Source organism: Nuphar pumila, chromosome 6 (genome assembly GCF_984573655.1).
Source record: "Nuphar pumila chromosome 6, dmNupPumi1.hap1.1, whole genome shotgun sequence".
NCBI lineage: Eukaryota > Viridiplantae > Streptophyta > Magnoliopsida > Nymphaeales > Nymphaeaceae > Nuphar > Nuphar pumila.
The window spans coordinates 94,254,437-94,275,823 of NC_143254.1; the positions used below are offsets into that span (position 1 = coordinate 94,254,437).

At 42.5% G+C, this 21,387-nt stretch overlaps 1 protein-coding gene across 1 annotated transcript; it reads left to right on the forward strand.

The window, feature by feature from the left end:
* Nucleotides 1–1,960: 1,960 nt before the first annotated feature.
* Nucleotides 1,961–9,570, forward strand: LOC149835229 (plasma membrane ATPase 4-like). The gene is made up of 18 exons (XM_090010450.1): nucleotides 1,961–2,071; nucleotides 2,881–3,000; nucleotides 3,181–3,279; nucleotides 3,664–3,801; nucleotides 3,897–4,211; nucleotides 4,400–4,726; nucleotides 5,288–5,407; nucleotides 5,568–5,690; nucleotides 6,488–6,592; nucleotides 6,882–7,191; nucleotides 7,309–7,547; nucleotides 7,660–7,692; nucleotides 7,796–7,877; nucleotides 7,978–8,138; nucleotides 8,274–8,447; nucleotides 8,671–8,853; nucleotides 8,992–9,173; nucleotides 9,287–9,570. Exons 1-18 carry the CDS (start codon nucleotides 2,000–2,002, stop codon nucleotides 9,381–9,383), a joined length of 2,880 nt encoding a protein of 959 aa, XP_089866576.1. The 5' UTR covers nucleotides 1,961–1,999; the 3' UTR covers nucleotides 9,384–9,570.
* Nucleotides 9,571–21,387: the final 11,817 nt, after the last annotated feature.

A 21,387-nucleotide genomic window follows, 5' to 3' on the forward strand; every position in this document is an offset into this window, starting at 1 on the left:
CAATTGCTGTTCTGGTTTTCTTGGTCAGTTCATATGAGGTGGAAAATGGATCTGATTGATATGACCGTATCTCATAATATGGGCTTTTGTGTTGGACCCGATATCCAGCCCATTGATGGGTAGATCGCGTCCTCACTTAAAGACGCATGGGTAGTCCCTCACCTAACCACACCTCAGCCATAACGGTTGTCCTGTATGAGCAAAGATAGATAAGGTCATGACAGGAGCTTCCCTACTGCAGCATCAACCCAAAAACTGATCGAAATTCAATCTCACGGATATCATCAACGTTTTAAAATATCTTGAATTTATCACTACATTTTTAAAAGCTAACACAGCCCTAAAAAAACAATATTATCGCCTAATATCAACGCAATATTTTTATACTAAACTTGTTAAATTATTCAATTAGATTCAGCTTGGATTTGAACTCGAAAGTGTCTACCAATGTTGTCAGTATCGGAATCGGATCTGTATCGTTTGGCCTCAATCGGGTGATGCCGATTCTCAAGTGAATTGTTCTGAATCAGCCAAAAAATAATTAAAAAAAAAATATTGCATGTTAATCAGAACGTGACACGTGCTGAAGCCATTAAAATAATATTAATTTTAAATTTCAAATTATTTTTTATATTTATTAAAAATAGATTATTCAGGTCAGTTTTTGGTGATACCATACGTATCGGCTGATTCACCCGTTACTGGCAACACTGGTCTCTACCACTTTTGGCCTTTTCATTTTATTTATTGGCAAGCTCGAAGATAACAGGCATGGGATTTGAATCAGCGTGACAAATATCGCGAGATTTACAAAAATCTCGTGATAATATTGCGAGAAATTGCCTGAAAGTTTAAAACGGCAATTTCTTGTGAGATTTTCAAAATATCGTGAGATTTATGAAAAAAACATAAATACCATGATTTAAATGTGATATTTACGTTTTAAACGGCTATTTATCGCAAAAAGAATCATGTATTTTTTATTTTAAATAGTTTTTATTAATATTTTCTTATAAAAAAATATTTTTTATATTTTTTAATTTATTTTTTTATTGCCGAGATTTTGCCGAAAAAAACACGAGATTTATGGAATTTTTTTCAATTTCTCCCAAGTTTTTGAAAAACGAGAAATTGCCGACAAAAACGTTTGTCACTGTGATTTGAATTAGAGACCCCTCAGTTATGATAGTGAAACCTATCCATCCAAAACTATCTCACTAAGCGAAAAGGGCAGCCCCACCCATCAACTTGGGTCGGGAACCAATTCAACTGAACGGATTTGGTTCAGTTAGATATCGAACCCAAACCACAAACATGACGGAACATGGAAGGCCCCTTACCATTGGGAAGCCCACCTTTCCCTCGCTCACGAACCAACGGTAGAGAGGCAAGCAGGACAACCGCCCAACGTCCGGATGCGAGCCCCACCACAGCCACAGTAGGAACATCCCCCACCACATCGCTCCCCACCAGTAGGGAAGGAAACAAGCGGTCCCGCTTACGTTCAGGCCGATCACCGGCGTCCCGAAAAACCGGGTTTTGGGAAAAGAACGTGGGGCCCACTTCGAGCTCCGTAAATGGGCGCCGAGCGAAGCGGGGGGAGGCCAGCGGTCCTCCGAGCCACAGGCGGCCAACGAACCGCGCCAGGCTACCGACACGTCACCGGTTGCTCCGGTCTCACGTCCGGGAAGCGACGAGTGGAGGGATATAAAAGGGAGGTGGCAGAGCGTCTGCATGGGTACTCGCTTTCTCACGTCTCAGTGGGAAGCCTGAGTCCCCAAAAAGGGGAGAGGAGGAAGAAGAAGACCCTAAACCCTAAGAGGGAAGGTCGGCTGCTGCTTCTGGACGATGCGCAGCGCTTCGTTCTAAGAGGGGATTGTCATCCGGGGACGGGAGAGGAAGAGTGAATTTACCGTCCTTTGTTCTTTGCTCTCTCGTTCTCCGGCTAAGTTTCTGGCTGGTGCCCTGAGATCCGAGAGGTCCCCGGCCGGGAACGGAGATGGCGAGTGCGGAATCCAGCAATGCGAAGGCGATCAGCCTTGAGGAGATCAAGAACGAGGCCGTCGATCTCGTGAGATTTCCCCCGTTCGCTTGTTTTTCTTCCTTTCTCTTGTTGTTTTTGTTGGGATCTGAGCTTCTATCTCCTTGATTTCTGTTCAGATTTAGTTCTTCTCTCCGTTGCTTGTCAGGAGAAGAATCGATCTGTTAAATCCTTCTCAGAATTCTTGAAAAGAGCTTTTGGAAGTTTTCCTGTCGATTAATTGCGTCCTCTTTCATTTTTGTCGCTTCGTTTAGGCTTTGAACGTCTTCTCCGATCTCCGATCGGAGTTTCTTTACGGATTTTACAGGTTGTTTCACTTTTCCCGTTTTATGGACGGTATCGTCGTCCCTAACGTTTTATCTCCTAGATATAGTCCTTCTTTTCCTTTTTTTTTTACTCTTAATTTTGGTGCTCTTTTCTTCATTCTTCTTTCGATCCATTGGCTTTTATTCGTAATTTCGGTACTTTTTCTTCTGTCATTTGGAAACCGCTTATGAGAAATCCTCGTCTCTTTCTCAGTTTTCTTGTTTCTTCCAGAAGTTATAAAAGAAAAAGATTTTTCCCGCTGCTTTTTCCCTCTTTACGTGCTTTTTCATACACGAATTTATGAGTTACAAATTTTGCATATTATCTTCCCTCGTTTTTCTATTTTTTTGACATTTTTGGTAATTTCTTGGCCTGAAGATGACTTATTCTTTTGTTCCACTACGCCTTCCAATAAAGGCAAAAGTAAACGAAATAAAATAAGAAAAAGAGTGCTACGGGTTTTATTTAGTTCTATATAATTGCCATTCATATCGTTGGTTGTTCATTTGTATCCAACCCGTCATCGTCATTAGGAGAGGATCCCGATCGAGGAGGTCTTCGAGCAGCTCAAATGCACCAAGGAGGGATTGACAACGGAGGAAGGGGAGCAGCGTCTCCAGATCTTTGGCCCCAACAAGTTGGAGGAGAAGAAGGTTTTCTATTCTCTCCAGTCATCTCTTAAATCACTACCAGTTTTACCACGAATCGTTGAAAAAAGTTTCTTAAATGCCACCTCTCTCTCTCTCTCTCAAATTTTAGGGTCAAATTGGATACTCAGGTGATAAAACATTTTTCTTCAGTTTTCTTACTCTTATTTTTTGTGGATTAATCAGGAGTGCAAGATCCTCAAGTTCTTGGGTTTCATGTGGAATCCTCTCTCATGGGTCATGGAGGTCGCTGCCGTGATGGCCATTGCTCTTGCCAACGGAGGAGTACGTTGCTATCTTTCACATGCATTTCGTGTATATACCAAAATGATGTCATGCGATAGGTTGATTTTTCGCATTCTAGGGCCCATTTATCAATTAAGACCGCCCAGCTGTCTTGTCTTGCACGCCAAATATGCAGTTCTTGTCATATTTGACTCAAATTTGTTGAATGTGAACTCTTATGATGTAAACTATAGGCTCTCTTGGCATGGATGACAAATAAAAAATGTATGCGATTCGCTATGTAGACCATGCTGGGAAACAAGAGTATACACAAGAGAAAAGTTGCGATGAAGGTGTCACTCTCATCCTTCTCTTTAAAGAGAAGGAACCAACCGGATGGCGGTCCTGTCCAACCCAATCGTTAACAAACCATCCTTTTTGCAGGGCGAACCACCAGATTGGCAAGATTTCGTGGGCATTGTTGTCTTGCTGTTCATCAATTCTACAATCAGTTTCATTGAAGAGAACAATGCTGGGAATGCAGCAGCTGCTCTCATGGCGGGTCTTGCACCAAAGACCAAGGTAAGCAAATCAAATTAAAGAGAAAGAAGCGAATATGGATAATGGATACGCGGACGCTAACGCGTTATGTGTTTGACACTAATGCTAAAATGAAGGTCCTCCGAGACGGTAAGTGGAGCGAGCAGGATGCTGCAATTCTTGTGCCAGGGGACGTGATCAGCATCAAACTCGGTGACATCGTTCCGGCCGATGCCCGACTTCTCGAGGGCGATCCTTTGAAGATCGATCAATCCGCCCTCACTGGTGAGTCTCTGCCCGTCACCAAGAATCCCGGAGAGGAGGTCTTCTCCGGGTCGACTTGCAAGCAGGGTGAGATCGAGGCTGTTGTCATCGCCACTGGTGTTCACACCTTCTTCGGCAAGGCTGCCCATTTGGTCGACAGCACCAATAACGTTGGGCACTTCCAAAAGGTCTTCTTCTTCTTCTTGTTCTTCTTCTTCCTCCTCCTACCTTTTCCTCCATTACGAATATCTAACTTTATTTATGTAGACACTGGGATAAATTATTATGTTTCATGACGCTGCTTAGTTCAAAATTCCAAGTTCATCCAAACAACCTACCTAATTTCTGAGTTTTGATGGTTGTTTCTGCAATGCAGGTTCTTACGGCCATTGGGAACTTCTGTATCTGCTCTATTGGAGTGGGCATGATCATCGAGATCTTAGTGATGTACCCCATCCAGCATCGCAGATACAGGGATGGTATCGACAACTTGCTGGTGCTCTTGATCGGTGGGATCCCCATCGCTATGCCAACCGTCCTCTCCGTGACCATGGCGATCGGCTCGCACAGGCTGTCCGAGCAGGGTGCGATCACCAAGCGGATGACTGCAATCGAAGAGATGGCGGGCATGGACGTTCTCTGCAGCGATAAGACCGGCACCCTCACCCTGAACAAGCTCACCATCGACAAGGGCCTCACCGAGGTAGATAGCTAATGCGTGTTAGGTCTTCATCGATTAGTCTTCTAATATTATATGAGTATAACATAAAACTTAACCTATTAAAGCATTTGGACCTAACGAGCTGGGTGGGTGTTGGTAAGGACAATGGATCAGTCGGGAGGCAGGCTTGGTCACTGATCAGGTAAAACGGTGTTTTACAAGCTATTGTAAACTCCATCATAAACGAGACACGTCTCCTGATTGAATACAACAAAGTATTACGGGGTTTCTATTGATGGGACCGATGTCACGTCTGTGTTGATCGTTTTCATAATATGTTTATGCTTTTGGTGGGGTCAACTGTAGCTAGGTAGCTGAGCGCAACTTTTGGCAATGACCTCGACCTAGGCTCTACCAGTGAGTAATCGGGCTGGGTGCAGGATTGAGGTGAAAAAACAGTGTTAGCAGGCTCACCCGGGGTTAGGTTTTAAGGTACCATGGGCTCAAGCCCGCTGAAACGGACGTGGGAGGGGCTCCTTTACCCGCGTCTGTATTTTGCTTCTTGAAGACTAAGCGATGATTTGATTGGTTGATTGGTTGCAGGTCTTAGTCAAGGACATGGACAAGGATACGGTGGTATTGCTTGCAGCAAGGGCATCAAGAGTAGAAAACCAGGACGCCATCGATGCTGCCACCGTCGGAATGCTGGCAGATCCAAAAGAGGTTCGTTGTAACAGGGCCCTTGCTACGCTTTTGGACACCTTTATAACTTCCTCTTCTTACAGTTAATTGAATCAATGCCAGAAAAAGTAACTCGATAAAAGCGAGGTGGTCTCTCTTATTAAATTCTAACTGGTTCGCGTTTGTTGGTTTGGTTGGTTAGGCACGAGCGGGCATCACCGAGGTCCACTTCCTGCCTTTCAACCCGGTTGATAAGCGTACTGCCATCACCTACATCGACCAAGACGGCACTTGGCATCGTGCTAGCAAAGGTGCCCCTGAGCAGGTAAGGATTCACGCCCCTCTTGTGTGCGTCATGACACTGGTTCAGTATATCCAAAAGACACCCGTGAATCACGCAGTAGTGATATTTCCTTTTCTTTCCATTCTCCTCCATCCCCATTAAAAACAAAAAAAAAATGAAAAAGAAAAAGGTTTCTGTGACTACGATTGTATTTGAGCAGTCTACTGTCAGATATGAAAGTGTGGCGATCCTAGATTGTTTTACCAAAAATTTCTTTATTTTGGTGCAAGAAGCACGATTTGTGCCTTTTGATTTTTGGATGGACCTGTATATGTGTGAGGGGTGCACAAGGAGCCGAGCTTGATCAATGCACTAAGCTCGAAAATACTCGATTAAGTTCGGTCTGGTATTATGTATTTATTGTTTGTCATGTGATAAAAAAAACAAATTTTACCTCAACTAGGGTTATTGCTTTTTATCAAAAACAAAAAATGATTAAAGTTGTTGGGACAATGTGGCTTTGCACTTAATATGTTTATTTTTTCCCTCTATCCTTATATCAGACAGCCTACATTTTATAGCTTTTTTTCCTGTCCTTCGTATTAGAAAAGAATGGCTTACCCTAATGGGAAGGGCTTTTATTGTACCCGTCTTGTACGAGGTTGGCCGGTTCAAATCCCACCCTCAAAATCTTTAAAATAAATTTTTTTGTGTGAAATATGGTCAAACTCGGCTCGGCTCGTGTGCACGCCTGTGTGTGATCGCGCATTCACGCACCCTGCTGTGAATTAGTTCTTATTTTTGGCTATTGATTTCCTGGATGTCGTTGTCTCAAACAGATAGTGGAGCTATGCAACTTGAAAGATGATGCCAGGAAGAAGGTTCACGCCATCATTGATAAGTTTGCTGAACGCGGTCTCCGTTCATTGGCCGTTGCAAGACAGGTTTGGAGCACGCCTTCAATTTCTTTTTTAACCTCCCCAGCGGAAAATGATGATAAGCACCTTGTTGATCGTACTTCTTGTCAATTGCCATGACTCATAACTCATAATCGGCCGTTTGGTTATTGAATTGAAAGTTCATTCCCTAAGGTTTTTAGTGAGTGACCCCTATGACCTAGCCACATGCGATTATAAATTACAGCTCTTTTGCTTGTGAGTTGTGTGACCGCTGCTTGCCCAGCAGGGAAAACGCTTTTGTTGTGAGATTTATTCTTGTCATGTGCGTGACCAGGCGGTGCCTGAGGCAAACAAAGACAGCGCCGGAGGTCCATGGCAATTCGTAGGTTTGTTGCCTCTCTTCGATCCTCCTAGACACGATAGCGCGGAGACGATTCGCCAAGCTCTCAACCTGGGTGTCAATGTAAAGATGATCACTGGTGATCAGCTCGCCATCGCCAAGGAGACCGGGAGAAGGCTTGGGATGGGTACCAACATGTATCCTTCCTCCTCTCTCCTGGGCCAGTACAAGGACGCGTCCATTGCTGCTCTTCCCGTCGACGAACTGATTGAGAAGGCCGACGGCTTCGCTGGGGTCTTCCCAGGTAAGACCACCCAACTCTCATAATCAATGTCCGTGATGGGTATATCCTGCTTTTCCTTCTGAATCAGTATATGTGGTGGGTAATTGGAACTCTGTCGGTTTTTGAATGATAAAACAGAGCATAAATACGAGATCGTGAAGAAATTGCAGGAGAGGAAGCACATTTGTGGCATGACCGGAGACGGTGTGAACGATGCTCCTGCGCTCAAGAAGGCTGACATTGGTATTGCCGTAGCCGACGCGACCGATGCAGCCAGGGGTGCATCAGATATCGTCCTCACCGAGCCTGGCTTGAGCGTTATCGTCAGTGCTGTCTTGACGAGCAGAGCCATCTTCCAGAGGATGAAGAACTACACTGTAAAACCTCTCTCATCACTATGTCTAAGAATCATGATTCGCTCTTCAACACCTGTGTGGTTGGTATTGTTTTATAAACTCTCACTAAGCTGTTTATTTTCCTTTCTTTCAGATATATGCCGTGTCCATCACAATCCGTATAGTTGTAAGTACCAGTATAGTTAAATGCGTCTTCTAGTCAATTCTACTGAAAAAGTTCTAAATGGATGCCTTACTTTGGTTTTGCACTCTTTCTTGGTAAATGGCAGCTGGGTTTCATGCTCATTGCTCTCATCTGGAAGTTTGACTTCTCTCCTTTCATGGTTCTGATCATCGCTATTCTCAACGATGGTAAAGACTCTCTCTCTCTCTCACCCCCCCCCCCCCTTACACACACACACGCACACACACTCGTGTGCGCACATACTGAACTTTTTCGTGGGTTGAGCAGGGACGATCATGACGATCTCAAAGGACAGGGTAAAGCCCTCGCCCATGCCGGACAGTTGGAAGCTCAAGGAGATCTTCGCCACTGGCATTGTTCTAGGAACCTACCTCGCCGTGATGACGGTCATTTTCTTCTGGGTTGCCCACGATACCGACTTGTTCTCCGTAAGTAGTCGGACGGGATCAAACTCTCCATCTGTTATGACCTTGAAAATTGAAACAAGACCATAAAGAACAAAAAAAATGAAAGAATATTTATTTGTTGGATATATCTGATCTTCACTTATACGTGTTTGGCAGAATATATTTGGGGTTAGATCAATTAGAGATAACGATTACGAATTGACTTCTGCTCTCTACCTCCAAGTGAGTATAGTGAGCCAGGCCCTCATCTTCGTGACACGATCAAGAAGCTGGTCCTTCATCGAGCGCCCCGGTTTCCTGTTGGTCTTTGCCTTCGTCATTGCTCAGCTGGTGAGTAACCCACATAAGGTTTCGTTTTGCTTGGTGTTTCTTGGGCTTATTAAATTGAAACCAAGCTGGGTTCTAAATCCAAGCTCCTGGGTGTTAATTGGGATAGCTGCAGTAGTATCTCAGCCAGCAAACTACGATACTTATCGACCACCATCAGATCAATCTAGCTTTTGGAGACTATGGTTGTATGGGATGACTTATTGGTTGTAATTTTCTGTTCCAGATTGCAACCGTCATTGCAGTCTATGCAAACTGGGCCTTCGCAAGGGTGGAAGGAATAGGATGGGGATGGGCAGGAGTGATCTGGCTCTACAGCGTTATCTTCTACATTCCTCTCGACATCATCAAGTTTGCTGTCCGCTACGGTTTGAGTGGAAAGGCTTGGGATTCCTTGCTCCAGAACAAGGTATATTATCGGTAGAGAAGGAATGAAAAAACGAAAAGCAGTGGCAAGAATGAGATATATTCCTTCTTGCTTCATATGCTTTTCTTTTTTTAACAAGTAACATCTTATCATAAATATCTGTTTTTGGCCTTGCTGCAGACGGCCTTCACAACCAAGAAGGATTACGGAAGAGGGGAGAGGGAGGCCCAATGGGCTCTTGCTCAGCGCACCCTGCATGGGCTTCACAACCCAGAGACCGCTGACCTTCTCAATGACAAGAGTAGCTACAGGGAACTGTCAGAGATCGCAGAGCAGGCAAAGAGGCGTGCTGAAGTCGCCAGGTAAGAATCAAAGAAATGTGTTTTGTGTGACCCGAGTACCTTACAAACTACCCGGGCCCGTTCCTTGAATCCGCTCAATTTGATTCGGATGCTCTTCATGATTTCTACCGCAGGTTGCGCGAGCTTCACACGCTTAAAGGACATGTGGAGTCCGTTGTTAAGTTGAAGGGCTTGGATATAGAGACCATCCAACAGCACTACACCCTTTGAGCCGCCGGAGCCACCTGCCTTCTACGATGGTAGCCTCGGGAAAGGAGTGTTTTCCCTTGACCAATGATGAGAAATAAACAAAACTGATTCCTGTGCGCTCGTATGTGAAAGACGCAACATGAATGGGGGTCTGCTGATGCCTGATACCATTTTTTATTCGTTGTACTAACTAATACCTAAACCTTTGTCTCCTATTTTGGAGTATGATAGATAATGGTGTGGTAGTATCTTGCCGCTTTTTGCTCTTGAAAGTTTGAAACTTGAAACCATGCACTGTCCCCGATTATTTTGTTTCAGGGTTTCCTGTGCGCGTAACGCAAAAATGCAACAGGCCAACAGACCATGATGGGCCCCACATTCTTTCTAGGGATTCAATCATTTCCTGCGAAATGGCTTCCCCACCCTCACACGCTCTTACCTTCCAGAAGAAACTAAGTGCCCAAAAATTTAGCTTAGTTTGAATTGATATTTAAAGCATTTTACAACTGTATAGTATAACTATGTTATTTCGCGAGGGTGGGTGCATGTGCGTGTATAATTGCATCCCTCTTAGCTTAGTCACTCGGTTCTTCTTGCTCAAGGACCTCAGCTCAGACACAACACCACCTATCCAGCCTCACTCTTGTGGATTCTTGATCAACCCAGACTTGTTCTTTGCCTTTGAGCAGACAAAAGGCAAGCCGACTGCATAAAGGTGAACCTGGCAAAGCTGGGCTGCCCACTGAACAGAAGACTGATCATGAGAGCTTGCACCGGAGTAATGATATGTAAGCTGTCTACACTAAAAAAACGCAAATGGATTGGATTTTTTCTTGATCTGGATTAGATCTGACCTAACACACTGACCCAAGTCCTGCATCCAGTAATAATATGTAGGTTTCGGATTGGATATTCCGTTGTATCTGGTCCGTTTGCAGCCTTAACCTGGCAAGTATGAATGTGGACAAATATACGAAATGGTGTTCCTTCTCACCACAAAGTTGACTTACAGAAAACAAAGTGGAGACAGTAGTCCGAATGAAAATATTAGCACAAATGATCCTGGTGTAGTTCAAGTGTCCAATTAGATTGTATATGACTGGATCAGGATCTATCTCGGACCTGGGTCTGGTGACTAATTACCAGATTCAGATATGATTAGCTGGACTTATTGCAATAGGTTTTGCTGCAAACAACCAAATTGGAGTTATGGACTAATATGGATATTTTGTAGTTCATGGGATTTGGTCAAGGAATTCTAAGACCACATAGCACTTGATCATTATTTTATAAGTGTGCTTAAGGAATCCGGTTGGCCAGCTATATGGCCCAATGGCTCAAACCCACTTGTTTTGGTCTCTATGCTTCAGTCAAGTCCGGTTATCTATGGGATAAAGTTTGGATCCATGGTTGATTGTCTCATTTAAAAACTTGAAGAAGCAAAACCATTCTTCACATATTTCATGTTTTTTTATTGCGATCAAATATTGATAAAGGGTGTCTAGCATAATAAATACATGGAAAGCTGAAACGAGAAACAAGGCAGAAAAACAAATAGCTTGTATCTTGTTTAAAAAAAACTGGTTCCAAAAGAAATCTGATGTGGTAAGGTTGGACAAGGTCCGAATTATTTGTGGTAATATTGGATCCAGTATATAAAGCAAATACGAGAATGAAGAGATTGAGAAAGAAGATAATCTGCGATATCATTCATTAAGGAGTACACGATATATATACAGCAAATGAAAAAAAACAGAATACATGATAAGGTACAACGACTTCCTAAAGGAGCTAACCAATTGCTATAATCTGTTAGCTATCAGATCTTTTAGATAATCCTTATCTACTGGCCGGTTACACATTTGGATTTGTTACTTTCCAATTTTTTTTACATTCTACTTTTACATTTAGATAACTCCTGCCATTTCACTTTTACCTCTTTACTTTTACATTCCCCCCTCAAGTTGGCGCCTCTATTCTTAGTAGGCCCAACTTGCCAACAAGATGCTTAAAGCTTTCTTTACTTGGTGCCTTTGTCAGAATATGTACCGATGACTCCTGCCTCTATTTTTTCTTGAATGAAATAACAGTCCAATTCTATATATTTTGTTCTTTTGTGGAATACCAGATTTGCCGCTACATGTATTGCGGCTTGATTGTCACAATATAAGGTTGCCGAACTTTCTTGTTTGCAGCCAAGAACTTCAAGAAGATATCAACTATACAACTTCACTTGTTCCTGCTGCCATACTTCTAAATTCTGCTCCTGTCGAGAATCTAGAAACAACTGCCTGTTTCTTTGTTTTCCAGGATACGATGTTGTCACCTAAGAAGGTAGAATATCCTAACGTTGACCTTCTTGATATCGGACAGCTTGCTCAGTCTGAGTCCATATAACAACTTAATTTGAGATCATTCTCTGCTTTTAGCATGATTCCTTGCCCAGGCATTTCCTTTAGATATCTTAATAATTTGGTAGCTGCTTTCCAAAGTTGTTCTCGAGGCTCATGCATGAATTGACTGAGTATATGTATCATATACATGATATCAGGCCTTGTAATGGTTAGATAAATGAGTCGACCGACTAACCTCTTAAAGGTAGCTGCATTTGTGATTAGATTTCCACTATGATCGAACTTCTTTTGAGGTTCTATTGATATTTCTGATGGCTTTATTCTTAGAAGGCATGCTTCTTTTAACAAATCAAGTACATATTTTCTCTTATTGAAGAATATCCCCTGTCGTGACCGTGCCACTTTGATGCCTAGAAAATATCTTAATTTTCCTAGGTTTTTGATATGAAACGTTTGGTCAAGGAGTTCTTTCAATTTCTCAATGGCCTTGTCATCACTTCCTGTTATAATCACATCATCTACATAAACCAAAATAAATATTTCATGTTCACCACGTTTCTTGAAAAATAAGGAATAATCTACCCGAAATTGAGTGAAAACGAACTTGAGAAGAGTTTTGAAAAACTTGGCAAACCATTGTCTTGATACTTGTTTCAGCCCGTATAGGGATTTATTAAGTCGACATACTCGATTTTTTCCCTGTCGATGATATTCGGGTGGCTATTACATATAGATCTCTTCATCAAGGTCATCATGCAAAAATGCATTATTGATGTCCAGTTGATGAAGGGACCAATTGTGGGCCGCAGCAATGGACAATAAGCATCGCAAGGTAACTAATTTGGCAACCAGAGCAATGATAATCCAAACCTTCCTGTTGTGTATAGCCTTGTGCATCGAGCCAAACCTTGTAGCGTTCGATGCTTCTGTCGGATATGCATTTGATTTTATAGACCTATTTTGATCCAATCGCATGTTTCTCGGGTGGCAAGGGCATAAGAGTCCATGTTTCATTGTCTCGAAGGGCTCATAGCTCCGTATCCATGGCAGATTTACATCTTTCATCCTTAAGAGCAGTGAGATAGTCCTTAGGTTCTTCATGGGCAGAGATAGCGACAAGGAAAGCACTGTAGGAATGAGAAAGTTTGAAAATGTCTAGAAAAGAGGATATGGAATAATGTGTGGAGGTGGTGGAGTTAGGCAACGAATGGTCATAGAGAAGAGCTTGATTACATTTATAATCTGATAGATAAGTGTGTCTAGATCGTTGTCGTGTAGAGCGTCAAAGCTCCAAATTGTTGTCAAGTTCTGGGGAATAGATGTCACTAGAGTTTGGACATAAATTCTGATCTTGAACAAGATATTCAAGAGAATAAGATAAATGAGATGTGTCCTCAATGGGATTTGGTAAAACAATGTCACTATAAATTTTGGAAAAACTCTCAAAAAATTGTGTCCTGGAAGGAAAAAATATTTTAGTGAAAGACAACATTTTGACTGACAAAAATGTATTAGTTTCTAGATCATATACCTTATACCCTTTTTGGCCAAAAGGATACCCTACAAACACGCATTTCTTGGCACAAGGAGCAAATTTATTTTTAGAGAAATGACGCACAAAAAATAAACAACCAAACATTTTGAGATGGTCATACTTTGCCTTGGTACTATAAAGAAGTTCATAAGGTATATGATTAGTTAAGAAAGTAATAGTGGGAATGAGATTGACCAAATATGCGGATGTGAGAATGCATTTACCCCAAAATTTTGTCTGTATATGAGCTTGAAATTTAATTGATCGTGCAATTTCTATAAAATGATGATGTTTTCTTTAGACAATGTCATTTTATTGAGGAGTTTCAACACAAGAATGTTGGTGTAAAATCCCGTTTTCACGCAAAAAAGTTTGTATTTCATGTGAGAAAATTTTTGCTTCATTATCATAGTGGATTTGTATCACATGTTTGTTGAATTGAACTTTTATCATTTTAATGAAGTTGTGCAATATTTCTTGTGTTTGAGTTTTGTGTCTTATCAAGTAAACCTATGTAGCTTTGATAAAATCATCAACAATAGTTAAAAAAAATTTGACTTTCGTGAACAACACCATATTGTAAGCACCTCAAATGTCAAAATGAACTAATTCGAAAATACCTTGAGAATGACTTTCACTAGTGGGAAAAGACAATCATGTGAATTTAGCTAGAGGACAAATTTCACACTTGACTTGATTATTTTGCATCAAATCATAGTCTTTGAATAAATGTCTTAAACGTAGATAAAAATCATGCCCTAAACGCATGTGCCATATGTCCATAGGATCTTTATTTACTGAAGTGGCAGCTACCAGACTTTCACCATCATCAAGAATGTAAGTCCCAAACATTCTCTACCCAATTCAATCATCTCCTTTGCCTCTAGGTCCTGAATTTGGCAAGAATAAGAAGAAATGATAGCATTATAATTGTAGGATTGACAAAGTTGCGATGTGGATAAGAGGTTTAGCTTCAATGATGAACATGCAAAACATTATGAAGAATAAGCTTTGGAGACAAAATGACTTGATCAATATGAGATACCAGAGTTGTCGATCCATTTGGTAGTTTGATGTGTTTAAGATTAGTATAGTGATTGACATTGGTCATTAGGGATAAAGAACAACACATGTGATTCATGGCGCCAGTGTATAGAATCCAACTAGAAGAATAAAAATAAGAATCGTTATTACCTGTCATGTTCACCGTCGGACTATCTTTACCTATTGCAAGAAGGGATAAAAGTTGGTTATACTGATTCATAGTCAATTGAGGACCGACGGGTTCCTTTGAAACTGAATTGGCAAGTGATGTATTTGCAGCCAATTGATTATTTGAGCGTGGTGGAAAACCATGTAAATCATAACATTTCTCTTTTACATGACCTAGTTTTCCGTAATGATCACATTTCGGTCATTCTTTTCCTTTGAATCGATTCATGTTATTGTTTAGAAATTAAGCACTTTTCCCAGCAACAACAACTACATTTATTTTCATGAGTGAACGAGTACAAACATTCGTCTGACGCTTTTCTTGAAGAAGAAGGTTATATGCTCTATTAACAGTTGATAGAGGATCCATAACAAAGATATTACTTCGAACCTCGACATATGACTCATTTAATCCCATGAGAAATTGAATTAATTTTGCATTTTGCCTGTAATCAGACAAGGCTTTCGTGACTCCACATGAACAAGTCTGTAGGATGAGTTGAGTATTAAGTTCATCCCATTATATTTTTAGCCTTGTATAATAGGTCAAAATGGATAAATTATCCTGATGAAAAGTAACAATAGACCTTTGTAATTGAAACATACGAGGTCCATTCACTTGAGCAAACCGTTCATGAAGGTCACACCATACTGCTGCTGCAGTTTTGGCATACAACACACTTTCTGCAACTTCTTTGGTGAGAAAATTAAAAATCAATGACAGAACCATATTATTACATCTAATCCATATGAAAGCATTTGGAGAAAATGGTTCTAGTTCAGGAAGGCTACCATCGACAAAACATATTTTGTTTTTTGCTGTTAAAGTGACAATCATAGCTCGAGTCCAAGACACGTGGTTGTCACCTATGGAAACCAAAATTTGTCCAAGGTTGTCATAGTGATGAAGATAAAATGGGTTGTTGGTGTTATCAGCAGACATGGTATCACCGATCATTTGAGAAGATGACACCGAGCCATTGTTCACGATGATAGCAAAATAAAACCACAAACTTCGATGCCGCTCTACAGGTTCAAAACCAGAAAAATGGCAGTATTGTTGTCAACCTACTGCGAGTGAAAGGTAGGGATCATCGACTACTTATAAAAAAAACTGCAAAAGAAAAATCACAGAGGTGTAGAAACAAAGAATGAGAAGACCCAATAGAAATCGAGTATGATCTTGACCTGCACAAACCGAATCACTGGGTGGACAGACACACCAAATAGCAGGGATAGACAAGCCAAAGGTTTCTTAAAAAATAATTCAGTAAGCAATTTCTGTGATAACGACAATGAATCACAGATGAACTGCTCAATGAAAAAGATGTTCAGAGAAAAAAAAAATAAAGATGAATGATCTTGCTCTGATACCATGTAAAGCAAATACAATAATGAAGAGAATGAGAAGACATAAGATAATTTGCGATATGTTTCATTAAGGAGTACATGATATATATATACAACAAATGGAGAAAAATAGAGTACATGATACGGTATAACAACTTTCTAAAGGAGCTAATGATTACTATAAATTGTTAGCTATAAGATCTTTTAGATAATCCTTATCCACTGCACATGCCGGTTATACATTTGGATTCGTTACTTTCTAATTTATTTTACATTTAGATAACTCTTGCCATTTCACTTTTACCTCTATACTTTTACACCGTACAAAAGCAAGAAGGCAAGCCACTCATTTAAGCCCCTCAATGATTCACTGCCAAACAACCCTCAAGGCGAATTTGCGTAGGAAATGAGCAAGACCACTACATTGTTGGTAGGAATCAATCCATGTCACTGGATTAAAGATCATTTGGGGCACGTTTGGAAGAGAGGAAAACTCTCATAGGAAGAGAAAGTTTTGCCTATGCTAGTTTTTTATGTGAGAAGTTCTCCAAAACAAAGTTTTTGACTTGTTTGTGTAATATGAGAAAAATAGAGTGAGAAAATGTGAAAAAAAATGAAAGAGAGGAGGAGGTGGGTGGTGGTGATAGTGAGATGGTGGGTGGTGGTGGTGGCGGTGAGATGTAGTGAGATAGGTAGTGGGGAGTGTAAAAATAAATTTTCTTTTGGTAGGAAGCATTCCTCCACTACTCTCACGGAGGAATGTTTTCTATCAAAAAAGTGTACTTTTTAGAAAAACTCTCTCAGCAAAAAAGACTTTCATTTAGAATGGTCAAAAAATTTGTATAATTTTTTTTATTTTGCATCACTTTTCCTACATATTTCTCTCTTCCAAACGTGTCATTGAGGTTTTAGGTCAGCTGACCTAAAGCTAAGTGGCAGCAGGCACGGAGAGAAGGTGCTGACCCCTATGTCCCAGTTGTGTGCAGATGCCTTTAATTGGTAGGCTCCATAAGAGCTTGGGTGTCGATGACCCCCACCTGGATTTTACCTCATAGCCAGATCGACCCATTAAGTGACCCGATTCTCAGCGAAAGTTTCTTGTAGTAAAAAAACAGAAATTAGAGATAAATAATTTACAAAAGACATATATCGTCTCAAAGCTTCTTGGGGTTGAGAGAGGTGCCCATGGTGTCTTATGTACGCTACTGGGTGACAGAAGTGCAGTAAGCTAGGGCAAACTGGGCTAGTTCTCCGATATCAAGTGCGCTTTATTTTTTATTCTTGTGTAATAAATGGAAAAAGCTAGAAACAGTAAATGCACTTCAACCATTTGTTATACACTACATTGTGTAATATCAAAAAATAAATCTAAACAATATTTACTATCACTTAACAAGCGTATACAAAAAAGAAGATAAGCCAAATGCTTGATGCTCATATTCCGGCTCACCGAATCCATACCCAGTAAAATAATATCTTTCATCTTTTTTATATTGAAAAATCACTGGTTTTAATGGAACTTGGGTCGGACCCGAGTTTGATATGAAATTTCACAAACCATACTCGGTTTCGGACTCTTTAGGTCTGACTCGGTTTCTAATCAGACCTTTTGTTTTATCACCTGGTTTGATACGGGTCGTGTCCGGGTCAGACCCGACTCATTGACACCAAGAAGGACCCGAGAGCAGTTCAGTCAAGAACTTACCACGTGGCAAATATAGAGGTAACATACTTGTCCACACACTGCATCTTGTTTAGTATTTCCCCCAAAACCCGATGAAGTGTCAAGTGTTTTTTGGCGGGAACATCAAGAGCTCTAGAGAGTGGCGTTGCCTTCCTCTTCTTCTTCTTCTCTCTCTGAGACAACATTGGCGTCTCTCACCAACTATGAGAAGACGAGGATGGATGACATCAAACGCAACCAACAGATGCTCGCTTCCCTCAACCTCAACACCCACCAACTCCTCACTCCAACTCGTCCCAAGAGGTACCCACCCTCTCTCTCTCTCTCTCTGACCTTGTCACTATCTGTGAAACCAAGATGGCAGAGGTTTGTCGCTCAGTAGTATCTGAGATCTGGCGTGACGCAGTGTCTTTCTTCAAGCCATCGTTGCTATTTGCAGGCGGTATCCTTGTCCTTGGGAGGCCGTCCCTTGGAGCCTACCAGCTTGATGAAGGCACATTTTCTCTATCCGTCGCCATTCCCCTTCCAGCTAAGCCGATACCAACAGTGGTCACCATGGTGTACGGTCCGCATCGGCCGAGCCGCCGAGAGGAGTTTTGGGAGGACCTGAATAGGATCCTTCTGTCTTTCGGGGACCAGCACCTCATCATGGGCGATTTCAATTGCCTGTTGTCCTCCTCCGACTCGAGTAATCCTATCTCCTGCTCGGCTTCTATGCTTGGGTTCCAAAATTTCATTCAATCAAACCAACTATATTCTGTTCCGCATCATGGTGAAGCTTTCTCTTGGTCCAATCGTCGCGCTCGCCCATGCTACCGCTTGCTTGACCGTGTTCTCGTCTCTCCTGTTCTGCTGACCTCGCTAAATGACCTCTCATGTTGTCTTCTCCCTCCATCTGTCTCTGACCATAGTCAGTTGGTCATCCGATGGGGGCATGGTTTCTTCCGCCACATCAAATTCAGATTTGAGCAATGGTGGATCACAGAGCCAGATTTTGAGTCTGTAGTCCGTCTATCTTGGTGTGGCTCGTGCACCGCAGCTAGGGCGACTACTCGTTGTGTGGTTAAGTGTCGCTGCTTGTCTCGAGCAATTAAATCATGGCTTATCTCGAGGCATATCAGTAAATTTCAGCATATAGAGGATTGGGAGCGTGAGCTGTCGTCGATCCACCAGTCTCTCTCAGACTCGGCCTCCATGTCGAACTTAGGTATTGCCTGCCTGAACGCTTGATCCGCAGAGCTGACTCTGCTTTTACGGTCGTGGCGCATGAAAGAGGAGATTCGGTGGAGGCAGCGGTCTCGTGCTATTTGGCTTAAAGCGGGTGACGGAAATACTCGCTTTTTTCACTCTGTTGCCTCTCATAGGCATCGTAGGCATGCCATTCCTTCCATATGCATTGAAGGTGTTTACCACTCTGGGGATCAAGTTCTACCAGCGGTGACTGATTTCTTCATCAAGCTTTATGCCAGAAACCCCTCGGCCGGTGGGTCGATGGGTACGGACTTCATTCGTTGCATCGACCATGCGTTATCCAAGTCTTTGCAGGTGCCCTTTTCGGAAGACGAAATCTTTGCGGCAGTTACAGCTTTGTCCGGGTGGAAAGCCTCTGGTTTTGATGGTTATCCTGTGGACTTCTATCGCACCTTTTGGACGTGTGTTAAGGGTGATATTCTGAGTATGTTCGCTGAGTTCCACCGCAACAGTCGGTTACCATCTATCTATCACCTGGCCATTGTATCTCTTATTCCGAAAGACGCTACGTCGGTGGACATAGCGCGGTACCGTCCTATCTCGGTCTTAGGGAGTATCTATCGGATCATCGCCAAGGTATTGGCTACCAGGATGCGATCTGTCGCTAATCAGATCTTTTCAGATGCTCAATTTGCCTTCATTCCCCATAGACGGCTGCAACATTAATTTATTTTGGCCACAGAGGTGGTTCACTCTATGAAGTCCAGCGGGAGGCCGTTCTTTACTCTGAAGCTTGACTTCCACAAAGCGTATGACTCGGTGCACTGGCCTTTCCTCTTTCACATGTTGGAGAACTTTGGATTTGGTCGACGCTTCTCTAGCTGGGTGCGTGAGTTGGTCACTAATGCACAATCCCAAATTCAGATTAACGGGGCCTGTGGTAAGCAGTTCAAGGTTGGGTGTGGTATTCGGCAAGGATGCCCCTTGTCCCCTCTGCTTTTTAACGTTGTTTCTGAAGGCATTGTAGTCTTGCTCAAGAGGGCCGTGGGGTGTGGTTTTATTAAGCCACTAGGAGTTCAGGAGTTCCAGAGCAATATTCTTACTTACGCCGATGATATGATTGTTTTCGGCGTTGGATCCATCGAACAAATGTTAAGAGTCAGGCTAATCATCCTCTTCTTCCTATCGATGTCGGGTCTCTCGCTAAACAATGATAAGTGTTGCATTTTCATGATCAATGTTCCCTCGCATATGCAGGCCATTGGGCAGAAGATCTTTCAGTGTGCCACTTCGGATAAGTTTTTCTTCTACCTTGGTCTGCCGCTCCAGCTCTCACGGATTCCATCAGTTGCTTGGAACGCCACTCTCCAAAAGGTTCAGACTAAAATTGCGACTTGGCAGGCCTCCTACCTTTCGATTGCCGGCAGACTTACTCTCATCAAGCATGTTTTAAATGCGATGCCAGAATTCATTATGTCTATGTTCCTTATGCCCGTGGGGATCAATAAGAAGCTCTCTAGAGTATTGACCGGGTTTCTGTGGTCTGGGCAAGGTAACAATAAAAAACGTCACCTTGTGGGTTGGGAAACGATAAGGCTACCGCAAAATAGAGGGGGTTTGGGGATTTCGGACTCTAGGTTAAGAAGTATTGTCCTGGTTGTTAAGCAAAGTTGGCTTGCGCATCAATCGGGGTCCCCTTGTGCGAATTTCCTTCAAGCTAAATATGGATCAGTGGAGTCTTTGTTTGGGGGTCGGCACGCAATTAGGTCGCCCATTTCGCATCTGCAAAGATCGTGGATTCAAGCTTGGTCTGCTGTGTGGGGTGGTGAGGGTGACGACGTCGCTCAGAGCCAGTTCCTTTGTAGAGCGATCACCCCGAATGGCTCCGTTCGCACTAAAGACACCTACCTTTCTCTCCTTCCGGCAGGTGTGAATCAGTTCCAGATGAGAATTATCTGGGGCAAAGGTCCTCCTCCGAGAGCGCGCTTCCTTGCTTGACTTATTTTGCATGATCGGGTGCAGACAGATAGCTTCCTCAAGTCTATAGGTTTCTGTATTGTGAGTAAATGTGTTCTCTGCGAGAGGGCCGAGGAATCTGCGTTGCACCTATTCTGGGAATGTCAGGTCTTTCAAGATATCTTTAAGGGTACCTGGAATAAACCGGTCGTGTCCGTGCGCCAGGAGTCTTTCGCTGTAGACCTCTTGTGGGGACCCCAGCCAGTTCGTAGATGTAAAAGTTGGCGGATCATTTGGAGAACTTGGTTGCTCTCTTCCTGGTGGGCCGTTTGGATGTCGCGCAACAATGCTATTTTCAGGCAGACCTCGGTTAATTTCAACAAGTTAGTAAATTATATTTTGGCGGATGTATATGCATCGTTACACATATGCCTTTCGGATCTTCAACGCCACTTGCCGTTAAGGTCTCCCCCGGATCCGGACTGATTGCCTCGGATTTTATCTGTATTTTGTGTCTATTTTTGGCTTATGTGTTCTTTGTCTTGTTTGTCTGTTTCAACGGTTGTTGAACCTGTCTTTGATTCGGCTCTCTCTCTCTCTCTCTCCTCGTTTTTTACGTTTCCTTCGTAGCCAGGAAGGAGATCAAAGGCTAAAAATCCTCTCCGGACAAGAAGAAGCCCAAGAAAGAGAGCGCCCCCATCGTCGTCAGAAGATCCCTTCGGGCCAAAGGTATACCTCCCGATG